This window comes from Triturus cristatus, chromosome 1_1 (genome assembly GCF_964204655.1).
Source record: "Triturus cristatus chromosome 1_1, aTriCri1.1, whole genome shotgun sequence".
NCBI lineage: Eukaryota > Metazoa > Chordata > Amphibia > Caudata > Salamandridae > Triturus > Triturus cristatus.
In genome coordinates this window covers 56,104,484-56,125,080 of record NC_140579.1, presented here as the reverse complement: position 1 = coordinate 56,125,080, position 20,597 = coordinate 56,104,484, and the positions used below count along the sequence as shown (strand labels likewise).

Here is a 20,597-nt window from a genome sequence, read left to right as displayed (position 1 = left end):
CCAAACTGCGAAGGACCCTGCCAAAAGTTCCAGACAGTTGATGTGGAGACTCTGTTCGTCGACAGACCACAACCCGCCGATGGAAAAACCCCCGCACCTGGCGCCCCAGCCCGTTCTGCTGGCATCGGATTCTATGATCAGGTCCGGGACTGACCCGAAGATTGCCCGACCGTTCCAGGCCTCCTTGTGAGACAACCACCACGCAATTTCCTCCTTGGCCTCCTCCGAGAGGGGAATGATGTGGTCGTAAGACTTTCCTTTCCTTAAATGGAAAGCTTTGAGGCGTTGCAATGCTCGATAGTGCAGGGGCCCCGGAAAGATTGCCTGACTGGACGACGAAAGAAGGCCCACAAGCCGTGCCAACTTCCGCAAGGAGATGTGAGGCTTGGAGATCGTCTGACGCAACTCGTGACAAATGTTTTCCATTTTCCGTGACGGAAGGCTCAAAGTTGCTTGCACGGAATCTATCACGAAACCCAGAAACGTTACCTTCTGGGAAGGCTGGAGAACAGACTTGTTTTCGTTTATTACAAAGCCCAAGTTCTGCAAAAGAGACACCGCCAATTGGAGCTGTGAAACGGGGTTCGCGGACATTGAGCCATCAACAGCATATCGTCCAAGTAAACGATCATGCGAACCCATTGGGCCCAGAGAACTTCCACCACTGGATGGAGGACCTTGGTGAAACACCATGGTGAGGAAGACAGACCGAACGGAAGGGCGGTGAATTTATATACCTGCCCCCTCCAACAGAATTGTAGGAACCTACGATGTGGAGGATGGATGGGAATTACCAAATAGGCATCCTTTATGTTGAGGCGTACCATCCAATCGGCTGGCAGGAGGACGTCCCGTAGAAGATGGATACCCTCCATCTTGAAATGCCGGTAAACCACCCAGCCGTTGAATTCTCTGAGGTTGATGACCGGCCGCTGCCTGCCATCGGTCTTGTCGACCAAAAAAATATTGCTGAGAAAACCACAGGGATGGAGTGTTGATCGACAAACAGCCCCTTTGTCGAGCAACGCGGAGAGCGCTTCGATCAACTGAGCATCTTGGGCGCTGAAAGAGATCCGGTGAGGCGGAGCCTCCTGCAGGGGTTCCCCCTGAAAGTCTATGTGAAACCCGCGAATGGTTTGAAGAACCCAAGCATCTGAAGTTATTTCCGCCCAAGCATCCCGAAACCATGCCAACCGACCCCCAATGCGGATCTGATCCGCTGGAAGCACACTTACCGGAGGGAGTGGCCCCAGAGTTGGACCTGAAGTTTCCACGTCCGCGGAAGCGTTGCCCTCTTGTGGGGTAGAAGTTATTGAAGTTTGCCGAGGTGGTATACTGAACACGAGTGGAGCCTTGCCCCCTACCGGAGTTCTGTTGGTTGCCTCGGCTGGAAGAGCGGCCCCTACGTCTCCCGGCCCCGCGGAAAACCCACTGTTGGACAGGCCACATGAAGGGCTTGCTCCCTCCCCGCATGACAAGGCCCAAGCCCCGGACTCCCAGGTGTTACCCACAAGGGCAACCCGTACCCCGTCTCCCGACGGAACTCCTGCCCCCGGACATCCATGTATCATGGGGCCGAACCACTACCGGCTCCCCCGGCCGGATCAGCCGCCATCTTGGACACTGCGCCACGAGGCCACGTGGCCTCAGCTCGACCCTAACCCTGGGCCTGGCCCGGCCCCGACATCCCGGCACCACCATCCACCCAGGAGGTGAACGGACCACTTGGCAGGTCAATGGGAGAAAGAAGTGTCGATGGCTCTCCCCCGCCAGGTGCCGATCGCCCTCCAGCTCCCCCGGGCGCTGGCTCCACCCCCTGCTGGGTGTCTGGACTCCCTCATCCCGGACCCCCCCGACCTCCCAGTGCGAGGGTCCGGACATCAAAGGGCGCCAGACCTATAACTAGGGCAGCTCCAGAGCAGGAAGGCAGTTGTATCCTGGAGTCGAGAGACACCGAGAAGAACTCAGCCTTGACGGACTACTGGCGCTGCCGTAGCCCTGCCTTGTGAATTATCGTCCTGCCTGCTGGCGCTGCCGCGGCCTTCTGCATCATCCATCCTCGTCGGGACCTGCTGGCGCTGCCGCGGACGGTGTAACGACCACCTTCACCGGGACCTGCTGGCGCTGCCGCGGACCGTGTAACGACCACCTTCACCGGGACCTGCTGGCGCTGCCGCGGCCCGTCCAAGCTAGAACACCGAGCTCGAGGATTGTGAGCCACCCACCATACCATCTCAGCTACCAGATTGGTAACCAGACTGTCCCGCTACCCCCTTTTCCCAAACCAAGAGACTAGAACCGAGGGGACCCCTGAGTCCAGACCTCCTTGTACCATTTCATCGTACCTCAAGAAATCGCCTATAAAGAACGTTAAATCCTATCCTTGTGTGGTGTGTATCTGTGGGGGGGAAGTTACTCATCTGTACGATCGCTGGAGACGGCTCTCCCCGGAGACCTCTCCCCTTGTCCTCGGCCGACCCTCCCGGTCCGTCTAACACCCACTGGTTGAAAACCCGCTTAATACTGGTCTGTGCCTTATCTAGTGACGTGAAGGTTGCCACAAACTTCCCCAGTTCTTTAACAAAGGGGTCTCCAAAGAGGCCACCTTGTGCCACAGCACCAGCCTCCGAGGATGCCAGGTCCCCAAGTTTTGGGTCTAGTTTTATCTGAAGCGATCGGCGGCGCTCGGTAGATAGAGCACAATTAGCATTGCCTAAGAAAACGATGGCACGCTGGGCCCAATTCGAAAGAACTTACGGGGAAATGGCCGATCCTGAGACTTTCGCCTCCTCAGCCATGTCCAGTATTCTGGTCATGGGGCCCATGGCGTCCAACAACTTATCTTGGCAGGAACGCCAAGACCGGTCGATGCCTTTCCGCGGGTCCTTGACAAATTTAGCCAAAAACGTAGCCATCTTGGGATCAAGCTCCGGCGTAAATGCGATTTTATTTTCTAACGAGGGTCTGGGGCATTCCGCCCGAAGACAACCCCGAGCCTCCTTTTCTAGTGCTTCCGGAGCCTACTGGCCACAAACCTGGCCACCTTATCCCCAGGAACCCAAGCCGCCGAACGGGGATGCATAATCTCATCCGGGTTAAGCATGTCTGCGTCCTCTGGGTTCGCAGACGCGGAGGTGGAAGAGGTGGCTGACGGGAGCCAAGGCCGTTAAGACCCCGCTTCGTCATCAGTATCCCCTAAAATACCATCGTCGTCCGTCGCAGGCGAGGGTGGTTCTATAGGTTCCTGCGGGACATCCGCCGGTAAAGTCGGGGGAACGGAAGGTCCCGCCGAATCCCCAAAAGGGGACTTGAGGCACTCAAAAGCAGCCACATCTTCACCCTCAAAGCACTGTCTCTTAGGAGGTGGAGGTTTCTCCCCGGACTGTTTGAGAGGCTCAGCTGGGGGTTCAGAACGCTGCGCCGCTAATTTTGCACACTCCTGGGATAGGTGTTGTTCCATGGGACCCACCACCTCGTTGACTACTCTATAAATGGAGGTGTCCACCGCCTCAAAAAAATCATCATCCCAAGGGGAAAAACCCTGGACCTCCTCTTCATAATAATCAGCCTGATCAGCCATGACACTAATAACCTCCAGACACACACTGCAAGAACAAACAACCCAAGGTGATCCTCTCTCCTTAACACTAAGGAAATTACAAAATAGAGGGACGAGCCCTCCAATAGTTTTAGAGGCAGGCTGTTACTAAGATTATGGGCAACCAAGTGGTGGCAATAGGCGCAGCACAAAACCCCCTACGCGCGTGGCCCCTCAAGAGTTGACCGGGCCTGCTGCCTCCCTCGCGCGTACCGCAAGATGCGTGAGGTTTAGGAGGGCGCGTTCGCGTGCCGAAATCAAAGCGGGTCTTCGTGCAAATGCAACGCTCAGATGAGCGTGTCAGTTTCCAAGGCCAATACGGACCCCCGCCGGGGCGTTTAGAATGGTATGCGGGATAAATACAACCCAGGACGGGCGTCAAGGTGAGACAGCCGGGACAAGGCAACCGCTCGTAGCTCTCGCAGCGCAACTCCTCCGTGAAGAGCGCCGCTGCGAGAGCAACGAGAGGGCTGAGTCCCTCTAGCGGGCAATACAAGCACCGCAAGGGGCCGAAACCGCTTAAGGAGCGAAGGAAAGCGCTCCCGCGGTTAACCAAAGGAATCTGCAAAGAAAAATGCAAATCACACAAAGAATAGGAAACGCATGTGAAAAGCCCACACAAAAAATACCAAAAGCCACTGATAACAAAGAGAATATATAGGAGCACTTAACTGGCTGCGAAGCAGCGCAGAAAGAGGAAGAGAGGAGACAGACAGGGGACTATGAGGACCTGTTATCGAAATGGTGGAAGGACTATGGACTTGTGTATCTCCCGGGTTGTAGGGAATTGGAGTTTTTATTTCTGGTTCATGACAATGGCTTTATCTCTGGCTGCTGGATGTTTTGTTATAATAAAGCGAAGAGAGAATGTAGCATAATCCGAAGCCTCCGGTCCTGCCATAGAATCACTATGTTGTATAACTCCTTGAGACCAGCCAAGCTATCCCTCTTAGCACCACTCAGAGAATACTGGGATGCGGCACTATCAACCACACTTACTGACAAATAGTGGGCGCAGTCCATAGGGTTCCCTAAAATAATTTCTACAAATGACAGAATTAAATATACTCAATTTAATTACCTCCACCCCACATACCTTGCTCCAAACAGGCTGGCACAAATGTACAAGAACTCCCCAGATATATGCCCCTGCTGCTACGACCCCAAAGCCAAGTTTATACATGTGGTGTGGGAATGCCCTCAGGTAACAGCATATTGGAATGAGGTGGCCACTACACTCTCCGAGGCCACAGCTACAACGATTGTAGCATATGGTCTTCACTTTCTGCTGGGCATAACCAAGCACAACATGGCGTAAAACCATCAACACATTTCTAGACCTACCACTAGGTCGAGCCAAATGCAGGCTGGCTATGTGCCAGAAGTCGAACTCAGCACCACAAATACACCCATGGATTACCAACCTCCGCGGGGCACTAGTGGTGGAAAATGAGTTGGTACACAGCAATACTTTCAACTACCCCACTGTTACCAAAACTGCCAGACTGGCAAACGTATCTAACACTAATAGAATCAAAACTGCACCGGGCTCCATCCGAACCAGGGTCTAAATAGAATCAATTCAACATCCAATAGTAGTTGACCCCCCCCTCCTTCTGATGATTGCATTCTTCACCTCCCCCTTACCAACCTCCCCCATAACCAGGACGAATGCATAGCACAGTCATATCTGTACATCCATGCGGTCAGGCCGTCACCTAATTCCCCCCGCAAGCAAACATAATTAGTCCGGAACCCACAATCTACAAATTGTTAAAATACACTAAAATAAATATGATATCACGAATAGCCTCATCGGTCCATCAAGACGCTTCATCTGGTACATGACAGAAGTGTTAAAATGTATGATAATAGTGTTATATGGAACTACAGTCATCCGTAGGGACATCGCTAACAGCTTTATATCAGTGTCAAGTGCAGTAGTTGTTACATTGTAATATAGGGTCATAAAATAATATGTATAATGCCCATTGTCCTTGAGGCTGAGTAAACTAAAGTCAATATCAATAAACATTATTTAAAATTAAAAAATAAAAACTTAAAAATTGTCCACCTCACTTACTGAGTGCAAACCCGAGCAAACAGGTGGATGGGGAGCATGCGCCATTATATTCAAATTATTTATCCTTAAAATCACTGAATATAGCATTTTAGCAAGAATTCCACGTCAAACAATGAAGAAAATGTCAAAATACGTGAATTTTAGAAAAATCCAAAGGTTGAGAATGGCATTTTTTATTGACTTTCCCAGGAAGACAGCACTTCAACGAAGGTGAACAATCCCTAAATTAACTCTTGGTGGCAAGTATGTTCTAACACCCATCAAGAAGCAAATTCTTCAATGAAGACTTTAAGGTACTCTTTGCCAGTGACCTTTTCATCTCAATTAAAGGATAGCGTTTAATGAAGGTGTAAATGCTTTAATCATCTCGTCAACACCAGCATTTTTCGCCTTTGGTCTCAAACATGTTATTCCTAAGAGATCTTGGGAACTGATATCTTACTTACTTGTCTCTGAGAACCACTCCTTCAACGCAAGCCCCAAACAAGACCACATTACTCAGATCTGCAGCATCAGATGATCAAGGAAAAATCATTGGATACGAGCATAGTTTACAGCTGGTCAGAAACCCCCACCTCTATACCCACCCACCACAAACAAATTAAATGGAATGCACATACTTCCAGGGAAGAACGCAGTATCTCTGAATGACAGGAATTTTTTCCCACTACAAATGAGATCTCTCCACTGGATACTGAAAGGCCAAGAAGATTCACACACTTTACAAAGTTTCCATTATAGGTAAGGCTCCCTGTTGAACAAGTTACTTACCTTCGGTAACGATATATCTGTAAGAAACATAGGTTAGTTATAGATTCCTTACCTTGGAATTACCCCCAGGCGTCGGACTGCATCCAGAAGGTTTTGTGTCAGGAGTACCCCTGCGCGTCGGAAGTTTGCGTTGGTGGACTCTGCGTTCGTCGTTGGCGTTGTGGTCCCTGAGATGACGTTGCGGTAGCTACTTAGACGCCGCCCTTGTGTGCTGAAGTCAGTTCTGTACACGACTTTCCACGCCAGAAGCGCAGAGCCATGTAAGACACTGACCACTGGTGTACAAAACTAGGGCCCTGAAAGGAAGTCCTTAACCTTAGAAGTAAGTTCACAGAAAGGGTAGGATGGGTGGGGCGATAAGGAATCTATAACTAACCTATGTTTCTTACAGATGTATCGTTTCTGAAGGTAAGTAACTTGTTTATCTGAAAGAAACAGTAAGTTATAGATTCCTTATCTTAGAATAGATACCCCAGCAATACCAACCCCGGAGGTGGGTCTGCAAACTAAGTTTACACCAGAAAGTCTTGGAGAACAGAACAACTAAAGAAGCAGTCTCTCTGGACTTGGCAGTCCAGGCAGTAGTGTTTGGTGAACATGTGCAGTGATGCCCACGTAGCTGCCTGACAGATGCCATGATGGGGAACTCCCCGTCCCAAAACAGTGGTACCTGCCGTCCCCCTGGTGGAATGGGCATGCAGTCCCACCGGAGGCTCCTTCTTTGCCAAAGAATAGCAAGCTTTGATGCACAGAACCACCCACCTGGAGATGGTCCATTTGTGCATGGCCCGACCCTTCTTATCGCCAACGTAAACAACAAAAGCTAGTCGTCCACCCGGAATTATTTGGTGCGATCTGTAGGAGAGTAGGGTCTGCTTTCTATGTTCACCCCCACTTTTTGCTTTTGCTTCACTGGTTTTCGACTGCTAATCAGACCCACAGCCCAGCTGTTCTCTCTCTAAATTCATACTATGTACTTTAGGTGCATAACCCAATTGGTAAGGATCACCATTTAGGGCCCTGTACAGTGTACCTTAGGTACCCAGGGCATAGGTGTACCCTAGGCCTACCAGGGGCTGCAGCATGTATTATGCCACCCATGGCTGGCCTTCCATTATGACACAACTGGCTGATCACTCAGCTGGGGCAAGGTCGTGTAATCACCCCTTGCTTAGGTGTAGTATTCCTATACCTACCTTATATATAGACACATGGGTAACCTATCAGTCACTCCTATGGCAGGCCTTAACAATCCTGAAGGCAGAGTGCTTGGTAACATGTGAGATGGTGCTCTAGCATGAGCTGAGTCTGTCTGCTGCTTTCGGAACCATGTCCTTATAGCTGTTCTATGATATCGCCTACCATATACTCTTAAAGTGCCTTATAATCCGCACGGTTATGGTAACTATGGTTTGGCTTTATCAAAACATGTCGTGTAAGGTGTCTAACACTTTGGAATACTACCCCCACACCATTTCTGGCGATGAGGATGGTATTCCTCCCTTCTAGAGGGAGAAGACATGTTGAAGACCTACTACCCGGTTAAAGTTAACCAGAGCCCCAGCATTGGTTCCTGAGATCCAAGATAGGACGCATGCCTTTGTCCTTCTTGGGCACCAAAAAGTAGTGGGAATGGCAACCACGACCTACTTCTAGGACAGGAACTCGCTCGATGGCCGCCTTGGCCATGAGTGCCGAAACTTCCTGTTTGAGAAGGGCCAGATGATCCTCCGACATGCAATGGTACTGAGGTGGCATGGCTGGAGGGGTAGTCTCAAAGGGGAGGGAGTAGCCCCTTCAGACTATTTGCAAAACCCACCTGTCCGACACCAAGGTCTGGTGAGGAATCCAGACCACTGGCTTCCCCCAGTTCTTCTCTCCAGTCCGGTTCATAACCTAACTGGTCAGTTAAAAGGTCTCCAGACCCCTCCCAGTCCTCCTCACCCTCCTATGGCTGCCAATCTGGTCTCAAAGGGTAGAACAGGGGCACAAAAAGTACCCGCTGACGCCGGCCCGGCTCTGTGTCTACCCCGAGGTTCAGGCCGGGGTTGACGTCTGCTGGGGACTCAGCTGACACTGGCTGCAGACGTGGTGCCGGTGGAATCGGCGCCAGGGAGGCGTGACTAGGTCGACCGGCGCCAAACTGGATCCAGGCCTAGATCCAAGGGAACCCTGCGGTGCCAAGGGCGGAGTCGCCGGCGTCGAAGGCCCAGGGCCTCCAGCCGAGTCCGCGGGGCCTGAAGGCACGCCGGCGGAGTCGGGCTGCCCAAAGATGGCATGCGTCTCTTCGTAAAACTGATGAAGCTGGGCAGGGTTCGCACCTGTCGGAAAGGGGGGGAACCCGGAGTCGACCTTTTGGGCTCTGCACACGGAGCCGCGGGAGGGGCACCACCCGCATCCCTCGTCGCGTCGCCCGACTGATGGGGAGAAGTTTAAGAGCGAAGATGCTTCTTCGACTTCTTCTTGTGCTTCAACTTATCTGACCCTGAGTGCGAAGACTTGGAAGAAGAATGATGGTGGCTCCATGACCGGTCCCTCAACCTCCTATGTGATCGGGACCTCGAGCGGCCTGGAGCCGACTGCCGGGCCTCGAACAGCTTTCGGGAAAGGTCCCACAAAGACTTCGGGTTCATGGTCTGGCAGTCGGAGCACGACTTGGGGTCGCGCTCCAGGCAGAAGAGGCACAAGCGGTGCGGATCCGTCACCGACATCCGTCACCAACCCTTGTGCACCAGGAGTCGATGGACTCAAAAATCGATGTCGACAAACATCGAGAAAAAGTCAGTCAAAAAGTGACTGGGGGTACGGCTCTCTCCGGATCTGCGCATGCTGGTGTGGTAAAAGGAAGAACTGACGTCAGCACGTGAAGGCGGCGTCTATGTAGCTACAGTGACGTCATCCCGGTGACCACGACGCCAACAACGAACGCGGAGTCGACCAACGCCTTCTTCCGTCGCGCAGGAGTACTGCTGATGAAAAATTTCCCGGATCCAGTCTTATGCCTGGAGGTAATTCTACGGTAAGGAATCTATAACTGTTTCTTTCAGATTTCCGTTTTTATTGATTTTTACAGACAAATAAAGACAAAAAATAATTTATTTTCCTTGAATGTATTTAGTTTTAAATGTGGATAAAACTGGAACTTGGGTTGCTTTTTTAATGATTTTAAATACTCTCTGCCATGACTGCCAGGCCAATAACTGTGTGGATTGATAGGTAAGGGGGGTTAAAAAAGAAAGGAATGTTAGCAAAGAGGCTTAAACAGTAGAAGATATGCACATGGTTGATACTAAAATGTGCATATTTTTATATAAGTAGACTGAATTATCTTCTGCGGGTGTTCAGATCACTGAAACTTGGCAGACATTAAAGCATGAGTGCATATTTATCAAATAAATGTGGAAATATACCAGTTTAATCTGTAATCTTCATTTGTTCACAAAATCCAAAATAAATATGGATAAAAACAAAAAATAAATATGGAGAAATCTAGATGGAAATGTAAAAAAAAAAAATAAGAAAAATACTATATAACTGGGAGCCCTAATTATAGGCAGTGGCAAGGATCATTCTAGAGCAGAAGGTTTAAGCATCTCTTCGTTAACGAGGAATTTTGCCATAATCTTCTGAGCTCCTCATAGGAGCAAATGGATACCCGGAAAAAAGATCCGAACATCCCCCATAGGAAACCTAACTGGGGAGACATAATACTTCTAGCTTGTGTTCTCCTAAGCAAAAAAAAACATTCAGAACGAGATTGTGACAGCCTTTCATTCTTTAAAATTGGTCACTTAAATGTTATACTGTTTCTGGTGCCTGCCTCTGGATTCTCATGTCAATGCAAAAAAGTGGAATAGTAGTTTCATAGTTACTCACATCCAAACATACTTCTAGAACACATCAATAATAGATTCACATTCTATTAATCTATCTCAGAACACATGCAGACAATACTTTTAGCCTTTCACTCCCTTTGCAGGCAGTGATTTGTTTGGGGGTCTTAATTATATTAAATTTCACCTAATGTTGCCTTGTGATCAGGAATACAACAGAGAACATCATTTTAGAAAAATGAGGCTTAGGAATGCTGAAAAACAGTTGTTAGCTACTGTTGACATACCTTTTTTTAAAGATTTAAATATTGTAAATGGAAGTGATTATCTAAAGGGAACAGAAGATGCAGTGGGGGGGGCAAAGGGGGAATTTTTGAGAACTCACGGATGAGACCTTATTATTAGTGCTACACAATAATGTTTACAGAAAGCTTGAAAATATGTGTTTGTGTTGGACTTCAAAATTATAGCGCCCTGGCCATTTTCCAAGATGCTTGAAAAAAAATTGATTGGTAGTTAGGTACATAATCATAGTACGAATTGTGAAATAGTTTTTCTCTAAAATGATCCACCCTTGTAAATTGACATTTATACCAACATTTTACACAATGTTTGTCATCTTGGGTGGCTTTTACTATCCTTTTCACATCTTTTAGTTTGCAACAGTGCTTGTATATGTTTTTTGCTATTATTTTTTGTTGTGTTAGATTAATGTTGGGCCTTTCTCCCTTCACTGTCCATATTTTTGCATTTATAGTTCTGGTGTGTATCATCCCACCTCCCCTTCTGCCCTGGTGTAGTTAAGCTAAGAGAACACTGTTTAGCATTTGTCCGATAAATTGTCAGGAACAAAGACGGGAAAAATACATTGATGATTAATGATTTCAATTTTTTTACAATTTTCCTTGCTAATCTATCTCTTTACTAAGAAAAGTGTTTTAGGACTGATAATCAGTATAGCAACAATCCTTTAGGAAGAAAGGGTATTGTACTCCAATAACAGAGCTACTAGTTCAGCTTATGAGGTTCACAAGTTGTTTCTAGAGCATTTGTAGATATTCGCTTGCTCTTATCCCAGGTGCAGAGGTCTCAAATACGAAAGCTGCGATATTTGGAGAGTGAATGTTTCTGCAATTTTCTGGTTTGATATGTGTTCTATTTCACTAATTGCGTTTGAAAATTGAATGTTGGGATAAACACGTCAGAGTTGTGAAGACAGTGGCCCTGAGCCAAAGCCCCCATTAATCTTGTCAAAACTATAACCAGCAATCCAGATGATGTGGTTCACTTGAGAAATGAGAAAACTTTCCTGAGGTCGTGTAAGAAATCTTTCATCACTTGAATTGTGGAAACAACCTATACTTTTATTGATGGAAACTTGACAGGCACATAATGTGTCCAACAGCTTCTCTAGACACCAAAATGCAGAACTTCTTTAACTTAAAGGCTTAGAATAGTATTGTGAAAAAAATATGTATGTGTAACTGCATAACGCAAACCTAGGCAAAAAGGCAGCGGAGCAATGTTCAGGGTCAAAAGCAAGCTCAGTCAACGAGTGAGAGGACAGCTTGTTAGTTATTACTGTGTGAGTTAGGATCCAGGTAGGTACTGGACATTCAGGTCTGAATGAGGTGCAGACAAAGTTTGAGATGTTGGATGTCTGGGGCAAAGGAGAGTTTCTGTAGGAGCAGTATGTCATGGGCATACTGGTGAATGCCGATGTTGTCTGCTAATAGAGCTCAAAGGAATTCAAACAGGTTGAAGATGACAGGAGACAGTATGGAACTCTGTCGGACTCTGCAGGTAACAATAATCTTCTGGGACCTGGAGGTGCCTATGTGAACAAACCGTTTTCGACTAGAAAGTTAGGAGGAGCACCAGTGATGAACATTGCCTTTGAATCTCATTCAAAACTCCAGGGTGTGGTTGAGGTTTGTATGAACAGCTTAGTTGATGGCAGGTGAGCGGTCTAGCAGTATCGGGAGGCAGGGGCCTCTTTATCTGTTTGGAGGGTGTCGTCTGTGATTTGTAGATTAGCAGTCTCCATGCAGCAGCAAGACTTGTATGTTAGCTGTCTCTGTGCAGCAGCATGATCTGAAGCCAGGCTGATAGTCATGTAGGAGATGGTTAGCACTGATGCGACAAGGGAGTTGAACATAAACTGCTTTTTCCGTGATCTTGCTAATGACGAGTGAGCGAGTGATGGGCTGGTGGTTGGAGGGGTCATCAGGGTCTAATGTAGATTTCTTTAGGATTGGGTGGATCTGACCTGTCTTGAGAGCTATTGAAAAGATGCCCTGAATGAGGGCGGCATTGATAATGGTGAGTGGGGGTGAGAGCGCTTCCCCAGAGCGACATCATCTTCATAGGTAAAGGCTTTGAGGGAGCTGGGTATGTCAGCAAGATTTGTGAGAGACAGGGCTTTGAAGGTCACCATTGTTAAATTGTAAACTAGGGAGTGGATGTTAGAGGAGAAGACTTGGTTTTGTCAATGTTCTGTTGGATGCTCCTTATTTTTCACTGAAGAAGAGATTGATGGCATTGATCTTGTCTGTAGAGTGTGGAATAGGTGGGTCAGGCAGGGGATTAATGCAGTGATTAATTATCTTGAAACCTTTTCTGCTTCAGTTAGTGTATTCTGTAGTTTCAGGGCGTGTGGTAATTAGTATGATACGTACAAGGTTGGGTCTGTGTGTTATGGGGATAACATGTGGCTGCTGGTTGAGGCACATGCTTATATCTCACCATTTAAATTTCTGTGAAAAAGGGTCTCTGGGCTAAGGCCATTCCTAGCACTAACAATGCCCTTTAATGGGAATGTCATGGGGATGTCATGGTGATGGGACACCCTGAAAGGTTGGCTGAAGTAGGGAGAAGGCAAGAAGTGATGAGCAGATGGATTATGTGAAATCAAGTCCCCTTGCCCGACTTCTTTTAATGATGGTTTTGGCAGGAATCCGAAGAAGTGGTTTCCTGCACCTATGGATGGATCATTTCCCTTTTTCAAAATGTCCATTTCCAGGTAATTTAGAGAGAGTCAGAAATCTGCAATCCACGAAGTCAAGATCTAAGCAGTTAAAAGCAGTGACGGAAGGGTTTGATGAAAGATCTTGCATGCAATTCTGGTAAGGTAATCTGGCCTAAAAGGTAGCTGTTTACAAGAGCCTGGGATATGAGAAAGGAATCTGGGTAACACCAATGCTGTGGCTGGTCAGGAGAGATCAGAATTATTCTTATTTGTGCTGATTTGGCATCAGAATCAAGTTGCAAATTAGAGAAATTGGCAGAAAAGGCAAAGAGATAAAACCCTGACTGGTCAATGAACAGTGAATTGTTTCTGGATTTATGATATTGAATTTGGGGGAAAGGTTTAGGCATTTATTTTGTTTTTCTGGTGCTAATAAATTGATGTCCATTATTTTCCACAGAGTTATGGTCGGTTCCATAACATTTAAAGTTTAGGCCCATTCATGCTTATCCATGTTGTTGCTCTGTAGAGCTAAAGGTGAATTGCTAGGATGTTGAGATTCTGAGGAAGAAATCAGTTCCCGATTATCAATACGATAAGCAGCCAAAAATGGCCGAAAGGAGCAAATGCTTTGTCTCTCATCACTTTTACTACTCATTGCCAACATTTAACTGATTTGTTATTGATTATTTTAGCAAACCCTGCTGCTCCCCATTTGTCTAGGTCCAAAGAATAAGTTAACTAGGTGGGAATTAGAGTTGATTAATGCTTAACACCAAGCACTGGAACATGAGAGAATTTGGGAGATGAGTTTAGTTAGGGCTCTTAAAAGAACCCTTTCAAAAACCTCGCTATTTGAAACTCCAATTCGAAACGCCTATTCTGACACTTCCAATAACCAATCGACTCCCCTTGCTAAAAACCATTAGCTGTTGGCATATTCAGATGGTGGCTTTTAAAGAATAAGCAATGGCCAATAATAGCATGGAACAGACCGTATACAAATATCATTACAATTACTTGTTGCAACAAAATCTATTACTCGATATATTTAATCCACCAATCAATTAGGGGTTTGTAAAACGCGGCTACTCACCTGTGAAGGTCTCAAGGCACTGAGGGGGGAGGGGCTGCTGATCCATCTTGGGTGGGGGGTTCAGACGAAGAGCCAGGTCTTGAGGTCCTTCCTGAACTGGGTCAACGACCAGGATTGCCTGAGGTGGAGGGGCAGGGTGTTCCAGGTCTTGGTGGCGAGGTAGGAGAAGGATCTTCCTCCAGTTCTGGTCTTGTGGAATAGTGGGACAGAAGTCAGGACAAATTGGGTGGAGAGGAGTTATCTGGCAGGTGTGTGGAAAACAAGACAGTGGTTCAGATATTCTGGTCCTGCGTCATGGAGGGCCTTGTAGATATGTGTGAGGAGCTTGAAGGTGATGCTCTTGTTGATGGGGAGCCAGTGGAGTTGTCAGAGGTGTCGGAGGTGTGTCATGTGGCTGTGGTGAGGGCTGCGGAGGACCAGTCTGGCTCTGACGTTTTGGATGTTCTGTAGTTTTTCTGAGCTGTTTCTGGGTGATGCCAAAGTAGAGTGCATTGCCATAGTCCAGTCTACTAGTGATGTGTGCGTGGGTGACCGTCTTTCTGAATACTGTGGGGAGCCATCTGAATGTCTTTTGAAGCAGACAGAGCGTGTGGAAGCAGGATGACGATTCTGCATTAACTTGGTGGTTCATTGAGAGTGAGGAGTCCAGTATAATACCAAGGTTGCATGCGTGGTCCGTAGGGGTGATAGAGATTCTAGTCCAGCGGGCTACAAGGAGTCAGCCCAGACTGAGGGGGTAGGTCCCAGGATGAGTACTTCGGTCTTGTCCGAGCTGAGCTTCAGGCAGCCGTCTTGCATCCAGGTAGCAACTGCCTTCATTCCGTTGTGAAAGTTGATTCTGGCAGCTGTGGGTCCGTTGGTTAGGGAGATGATCAGCTGGGTGTCGTCAGCATAGGAGACGATGTTGAGTCCATGGCTTCTGATGATGGTTGTGAGGGGAGCCGTGTAGATGTTGAAGAGGGTGCGGCATAGGGAGGAGCCCCAGGGCACTCCGCAGCTGATCTCTATACGCTCTGAGAGAAACGGGGGTAGTTTGAGTCACTGTGTTCGGCCGGTCAGGAAGGAGTGGAGCCAGTCCAGTGCCTTGTTGCAAATGCCGGTGTAGTGAAGTCTTGTGGTGCGGTGGGAGAAGGCGGCCGAGAGGACCAGTAGGATGAGGGCTGTGGTATCGCCCAAGTCGAGGAGGGAGCAGATGTCATCGGTGGCAGTGAGGAGTGTGGTCTTGGTGCTGTGGTTGCTTCGGAAACCGGACTGGGAGGTGTCCAGATGTGGTTTTCTTTGATTAACTCGGAGAGTTGGGTGTTGATGGCATTCTAGAGGACTTTGGCTGGGAAGGAGAAGAGGAAGATGGGTCTAAAGTTCTTGAGGTCTGTTGGGTCAGCGGATGATTCCTTCAACAGGCAGTTGTTCTCAGCGTGTTTCCAGTCGTTGGGGAAGGTGGGGGATTTGATGGAGCAATTGATGGAGCAGCGAACCTGGGTGGGGGCTGATGGAAGATGCTGCTCTGTGGAAGATGTGGTACAACAAGGATCCGATGGGGCTCCTGACTGGATGCTCTTCATTGTCTTGAGTATGTCATCTGTGGTTAGTGGAGTCCAGTTGAGCACGATCTGTTGGAGTGCAGCGTGGTTGCATGCAGTGGTGATGGGTGTAGTGGCCGGGTCTTGGGTGTTGAAACCGTCATAGAGCTGCCGGATCTTCTGGTGGAAGAAAGGTGCTGAGTTTGTTGCAGATGTCTTGGGAGGGAGGGATGTCTAATCTCGATGTTGGGCCTGGCGAACTCCTTGATGATGGCAAAGAATTCTTTGCTGTTGTGTGCATTGGCATTTATCCTGTCTTGGAAAGCCGTTTGCTTTGAGGTTTTGAGGAGAAGGTGGTGTGCGTTGACGGCGGATTTGAAGGTTGCATGTGTTTCTTGGGTTTTGTTCCTCCATCTAGTCTCAAGTCATCAGCAGGTGCGTCTGGACTTGTGGAGGGCGGGAGTGAACCACCTGGCTTTTTTTGAAGTGTTGCTTGCCTGATGTTTTCTTTAGGGGTGCCAGAGTGTTGACGCAGTTGAAGATCTATCGGTGAAGAGCTGCTGTGTTAGCATCTGTTGATGTTGGCAGGTTGGCCATGCCGAGGAGGTCGAAAAGACGTTCTTCGGTGGCCTTGTTCCAGGTGCGACAGAGGGGTGGGGCAATGAGGGCAGTGGTGTACGATGGGCGTGGCGAAGGCCAGATGTATGTAGTGATGGTCGGTCCAAAGGAGTTCGGTGGTGTGGCTGTAGGTGATGTTCCCGCTAGCAGAAAAAACAGGATCGAGCATGTGTCCGGCTGTGTGGGTCGGTGCAGTCACTAGCTGCATGAGCCCAATATTGGCGAGGTTCTCCAGTAGGGAGGCCATTTTCTGGTGACCAGAGTTGTCTAGGTGAAAGTTGAGGTCTCCGTGTTGAATGTACTTAGTGGATGCGAGAGCCTGGGGTGAGATGAGGTCTATGATGGTGTCAAAGGATGGTGGACAGGGACTGGGTGTCTGTAGACGAGGAGGGAGGTTTTGGGGTTGGTCTGCATCTGTAAACGGAGGTGTTCCATGGTTGTCGTTGAGTCGTATGAGTCATTTGAGTGCGTGGCCAGTCAGAGGGTGTTCTTGTACACAATGGCGATGCCTCCTCCTGGTCGGTCAGCGCGGTCCTTGCGGGTGATTTCATAGCCGTCGGGGATGGTGATGGCAATGTCCGGTTCAGAACTGGGGTTGGTCCAGGTTTCTGTGAAAGAAGTCGATGTCGGGAGAGGCGGCATCAAGAAGGTCCCAGATGGGGGGAGGAGCCTAGCCTGCAGCCGAGATGGCCGCCTAGCTCTTCGGCTCCGCCGACCCTTGCGCCCTTCGTCGATATCCTGGCAAGAATCCTGCGCCTCCGAGCCCTACGCTTACCTGCGCCACGTTCCTGACCACGTTACTGTGACTCCGGTCGAGAACGGAGCTGCCCCGGCGGAGTTGAGCCCCGGTTTCCATTCCGGCCTTCCAAGCGGTCGCAGCCGGGCCATTGTTTAGTGGGGACGGCCGGCGGCGACAACGATAGCAGCGGCCGCTGTGGAGAGGGAGGAGCCGGTGCACCGGACCTGGAGCGCGGCGCTGGGATTCTCACAGCAGCCTTTTCCATGCTCGGCTGCCCAGCGCGCCCCGCTCGCAACATTGTATCCGGCTCTCGTATACTGTATCCCGGCCCAGCTGGGAGAGGGCCGGGATCGCTTCTTTGTTGCAGCCTACAGCAGCGGACGCCATCTTCCGCATCGGAAACCCTGGTCTTGCCGGTGGGTTTCCCTGCACCACAGATTCCCCTGTCCTTGAAGCCTCTCCACGACCGGCTGCCTCCACGTTTCCGGCACCACCAGGGCCCCGCAGAGAGCTCATCACTTTCCAGATACCGATGGCTGGTGAAGGGGGCTTGCTTCCCGGGGCGCTCGATGGTTGCTTGCCTAAGATGGCGGACGCAACAGCACCCTCCATCCTTGATCCACCGCTGGGGCTTCGCGACATCCTGGCAGCACTGGAGGACCTGCGGTTGGCCTTCCACGACTCTGCCACTGGTTTGGAGGACCGGTTTGATTGGACTTTTTCAGCTGGCCATGATGATTCTCCAGTGCGGCATGTTAAGCCACATCTTCAGTCGACTGTCGGTGGATCACCCGAGTTGAGGTATGTGGCAGTGACGGGGGGACGTGTCCCAGTGCCCGCTGCGGTACTCTTCGGCTCTGCCCTGGAGGAGTCTGACAATACTGCTCCCTTGGTATGGCCGGAGCTTGTGTCTCAGACGCCGTTTTGCCCATCTCTTTTGTCCTTTGGTGCCACGTTTCTGAGCGTCCTCCTGGACTTGCTTCCTGTACATCGGCCGGCCGCTACTCTGGAACTTATGCATCGTCCTGCTCCCTGTTGTACTAGCCACGGCATAGCAGTGGCGCATTCTGTGGTCCTTTACTATCGAGCTTCACTCCAGTTTGACTTGTCTTTTACACCTCGACTTCTGCAACGGACTCCATGGTGGCCCATCCCGTCCAGGTTGGCTGTACTGCAATTGGATTCTGTTGGACTGCAGATTCGAAGGGGCCAAGGCTGAGGAAGGGGGTTTTTCTTGTTGCACATTGATACGTATATGGCTGGGACTGGGACTTGTGACTGTTGGAGGTACATGTAGCATGGGTGTTAGGTCGGGGCCTGGGGTTGGGTGACCGCGGATAACGATTTTGCTTGCATTGAATAGATCCTTGGCCCTCCTCCGATCAACCGTGACATTCTTTTTCTTTTTCTTCTCTTTCTCTTCTCCTACATTTCGGGTACTCTTTTGGGGCGACAGACACACTGCTAGGGGGGGTAGGCCGTAGCCTCTGCATGCGTGTAGGGTGGGGGGTATATTTCCTTGTTGGGTTTTTTCTATGGGCCTCCTTTTTCTTTCTTTCTTTTCTCTTTTTCTCTTCTCCCTTTCTACTCTTTACCTTTCTCGCTTGCTCTTTCCTTTCTTCTTTCTTGGGTCGATGGGAGGATTGGGAACTCGTGGGTAGTGCTTGGGGATCGTCATGTGATATGCTTCTTTTCTATCCTGATTTCATTGAGTGCGATTGATTACCTTACGGATAATGCTTGCTGACTCTTCTGATGATCGTTGCCCACTATAGTCCTAACTGCATTGCTTTGATTCGGATCCTTCCAGACCTGTTGCTATGGACTTATTTCAAAACTTTATAAAAATTAAACCTCATCATCCTGGCGCTCGGCGGCACAATTGTGTGTAACGTGACCGGGTCTATTCGTGCTTGTACTGATATGCTGCTGAGTTGTATAATTGCTTGCTGATGTGCCCTTTATTGTCGAGGCCGGCCTGAGGGTTGTAGGCCCGTATTTGTCTGCACATACTGTTAAATAAAGGTTTTCCAAAAAAAAAAAAAAAAAAAGAAGGTCCCAGATTTCTGTGGTGTGTTTGTGGAGGGATTGCACGTTCAGGAGGATGCAGTAGAGCCGGTCGGGTGTGCTGTTGGTCGGCTGAACAGCGAGAAGAGTAGGTGTGTTGGCATGGGTGAAGGTGCGGTTGCAGTTCCGGCAGGAGAAGGGTCCATCTATCTCCTTCAGCGACGCTTGGTGGCAGGGTGCTTGCATCGTAGTGGTGAAAGATCTGAGAGCTAGGGTCCCTGGTACTGGGTGCGGTCCAGGCACAGCCAGCATGTCTTTGACACACCTGAGCACGCTTGCTGCACGGCTGCCATTAAATGGTGATGCAGGGGAGCTGGGAGGTGCCAAAACATAGGAGCGGGAAGGGTCAGCTGGGCTGCGGTGATCACAGCGGCAGGGGCGACAGAGGAAGAAAAACAGGAAAGAAGGAAAGAAAGGCAAGAGCGCAGAAGGCAGAGGCAGGAAAAAATAACGAGAGAGAAAAGCAGAAGGAGAGGCAGAAGGGCAGTCAAGCAGCAGAGCTGTTACGCTCTACCACTAGCCCACCATGGATAAGGCGTGGTGGAGGAGGGCCTCGAACTCCTGACCAGGTGTCAGCAGCCGCCACAGCAGCAGCTACCAGACGGAGCTGAGACGTGAAAGGAGCAAGTTCACCAAAAGGTTAGTGCACTATATCGGTTTATATGTGCTATCCCTTTGTTAATCTTGAGAGGTGACCCCTTTTGTGGTTTGGTAATCTTAGACTTCACCGGATGTTAGTTTCAGAACCAAGGCCAGGCATTGCGCCACTATGCCCTACCAGTCCAGGAATATGAGCACAGAGACAACTCCACTGATGTTGTGAAAGTTCTTAAAAGTGACAGATACCCTTATCTTCACAAGCCTGAGGATACTCCAGCAGCGGTAATTAGAAAAGACGTCATCCGCACAAAAGCCATCAAAGTATGAACAGACCACCTTACAGGCTACACAGCAAGGGCCCACGGAGAGCCATGAGAACATCATCAGGTTGGGAATTCAAAACAGGGCACAGGAGACGTAAGTAGCCCAATGGGGCAGGGCTAAGAGAACAAGACCACCAAGAGGACATTTGAGAGGAGTCCTGGAAGAGATGATCATGAATATTGTACCCCGTTTCCAGAGCATTAAAGGCTTCCTGCTGTGGATGGGCAAAGGCAAAAATAGGGGGCGGATCTGCAAACTGTCTGATCACATCAATACAGAGTCCCTTTCAGATGACCCTTACTGCCTGCAGAAATATTCTGGGGCAAGGATTCCATTCGAAATGAAAAACTCCCACAGAAAGAAGTTGGCAACAATACAAA

At 49.2% G+C, this 20,597-nt stretch overlaps 1 protein-coding gene across 3 annotated transcripts in view; it reads right to left on the bottom strand.

The window, feature by feature from the left end:
• LOC146869374 (solute carrier family 12 member 6-like) overlaps positions 1-20,597 on the bottom strand; it is a 720,118-nt gene that overhangs the window by 335,493 nt on the left and 364,028 nt on the right. For all 3 annotated transcript variants that reach the window (XM_085599658.1, XM_085599660.1, XM_085599655.1), the window contains one exon: positions 6,128-6,185. In XM_085599658.1, the coding sequence (XP_085455784.1) occupies positions 6,128-6,185 (58 nt within the window). The remainder of the gene's footprint in view (positions 1-6,127; positions 6,186-20,597) is intronic.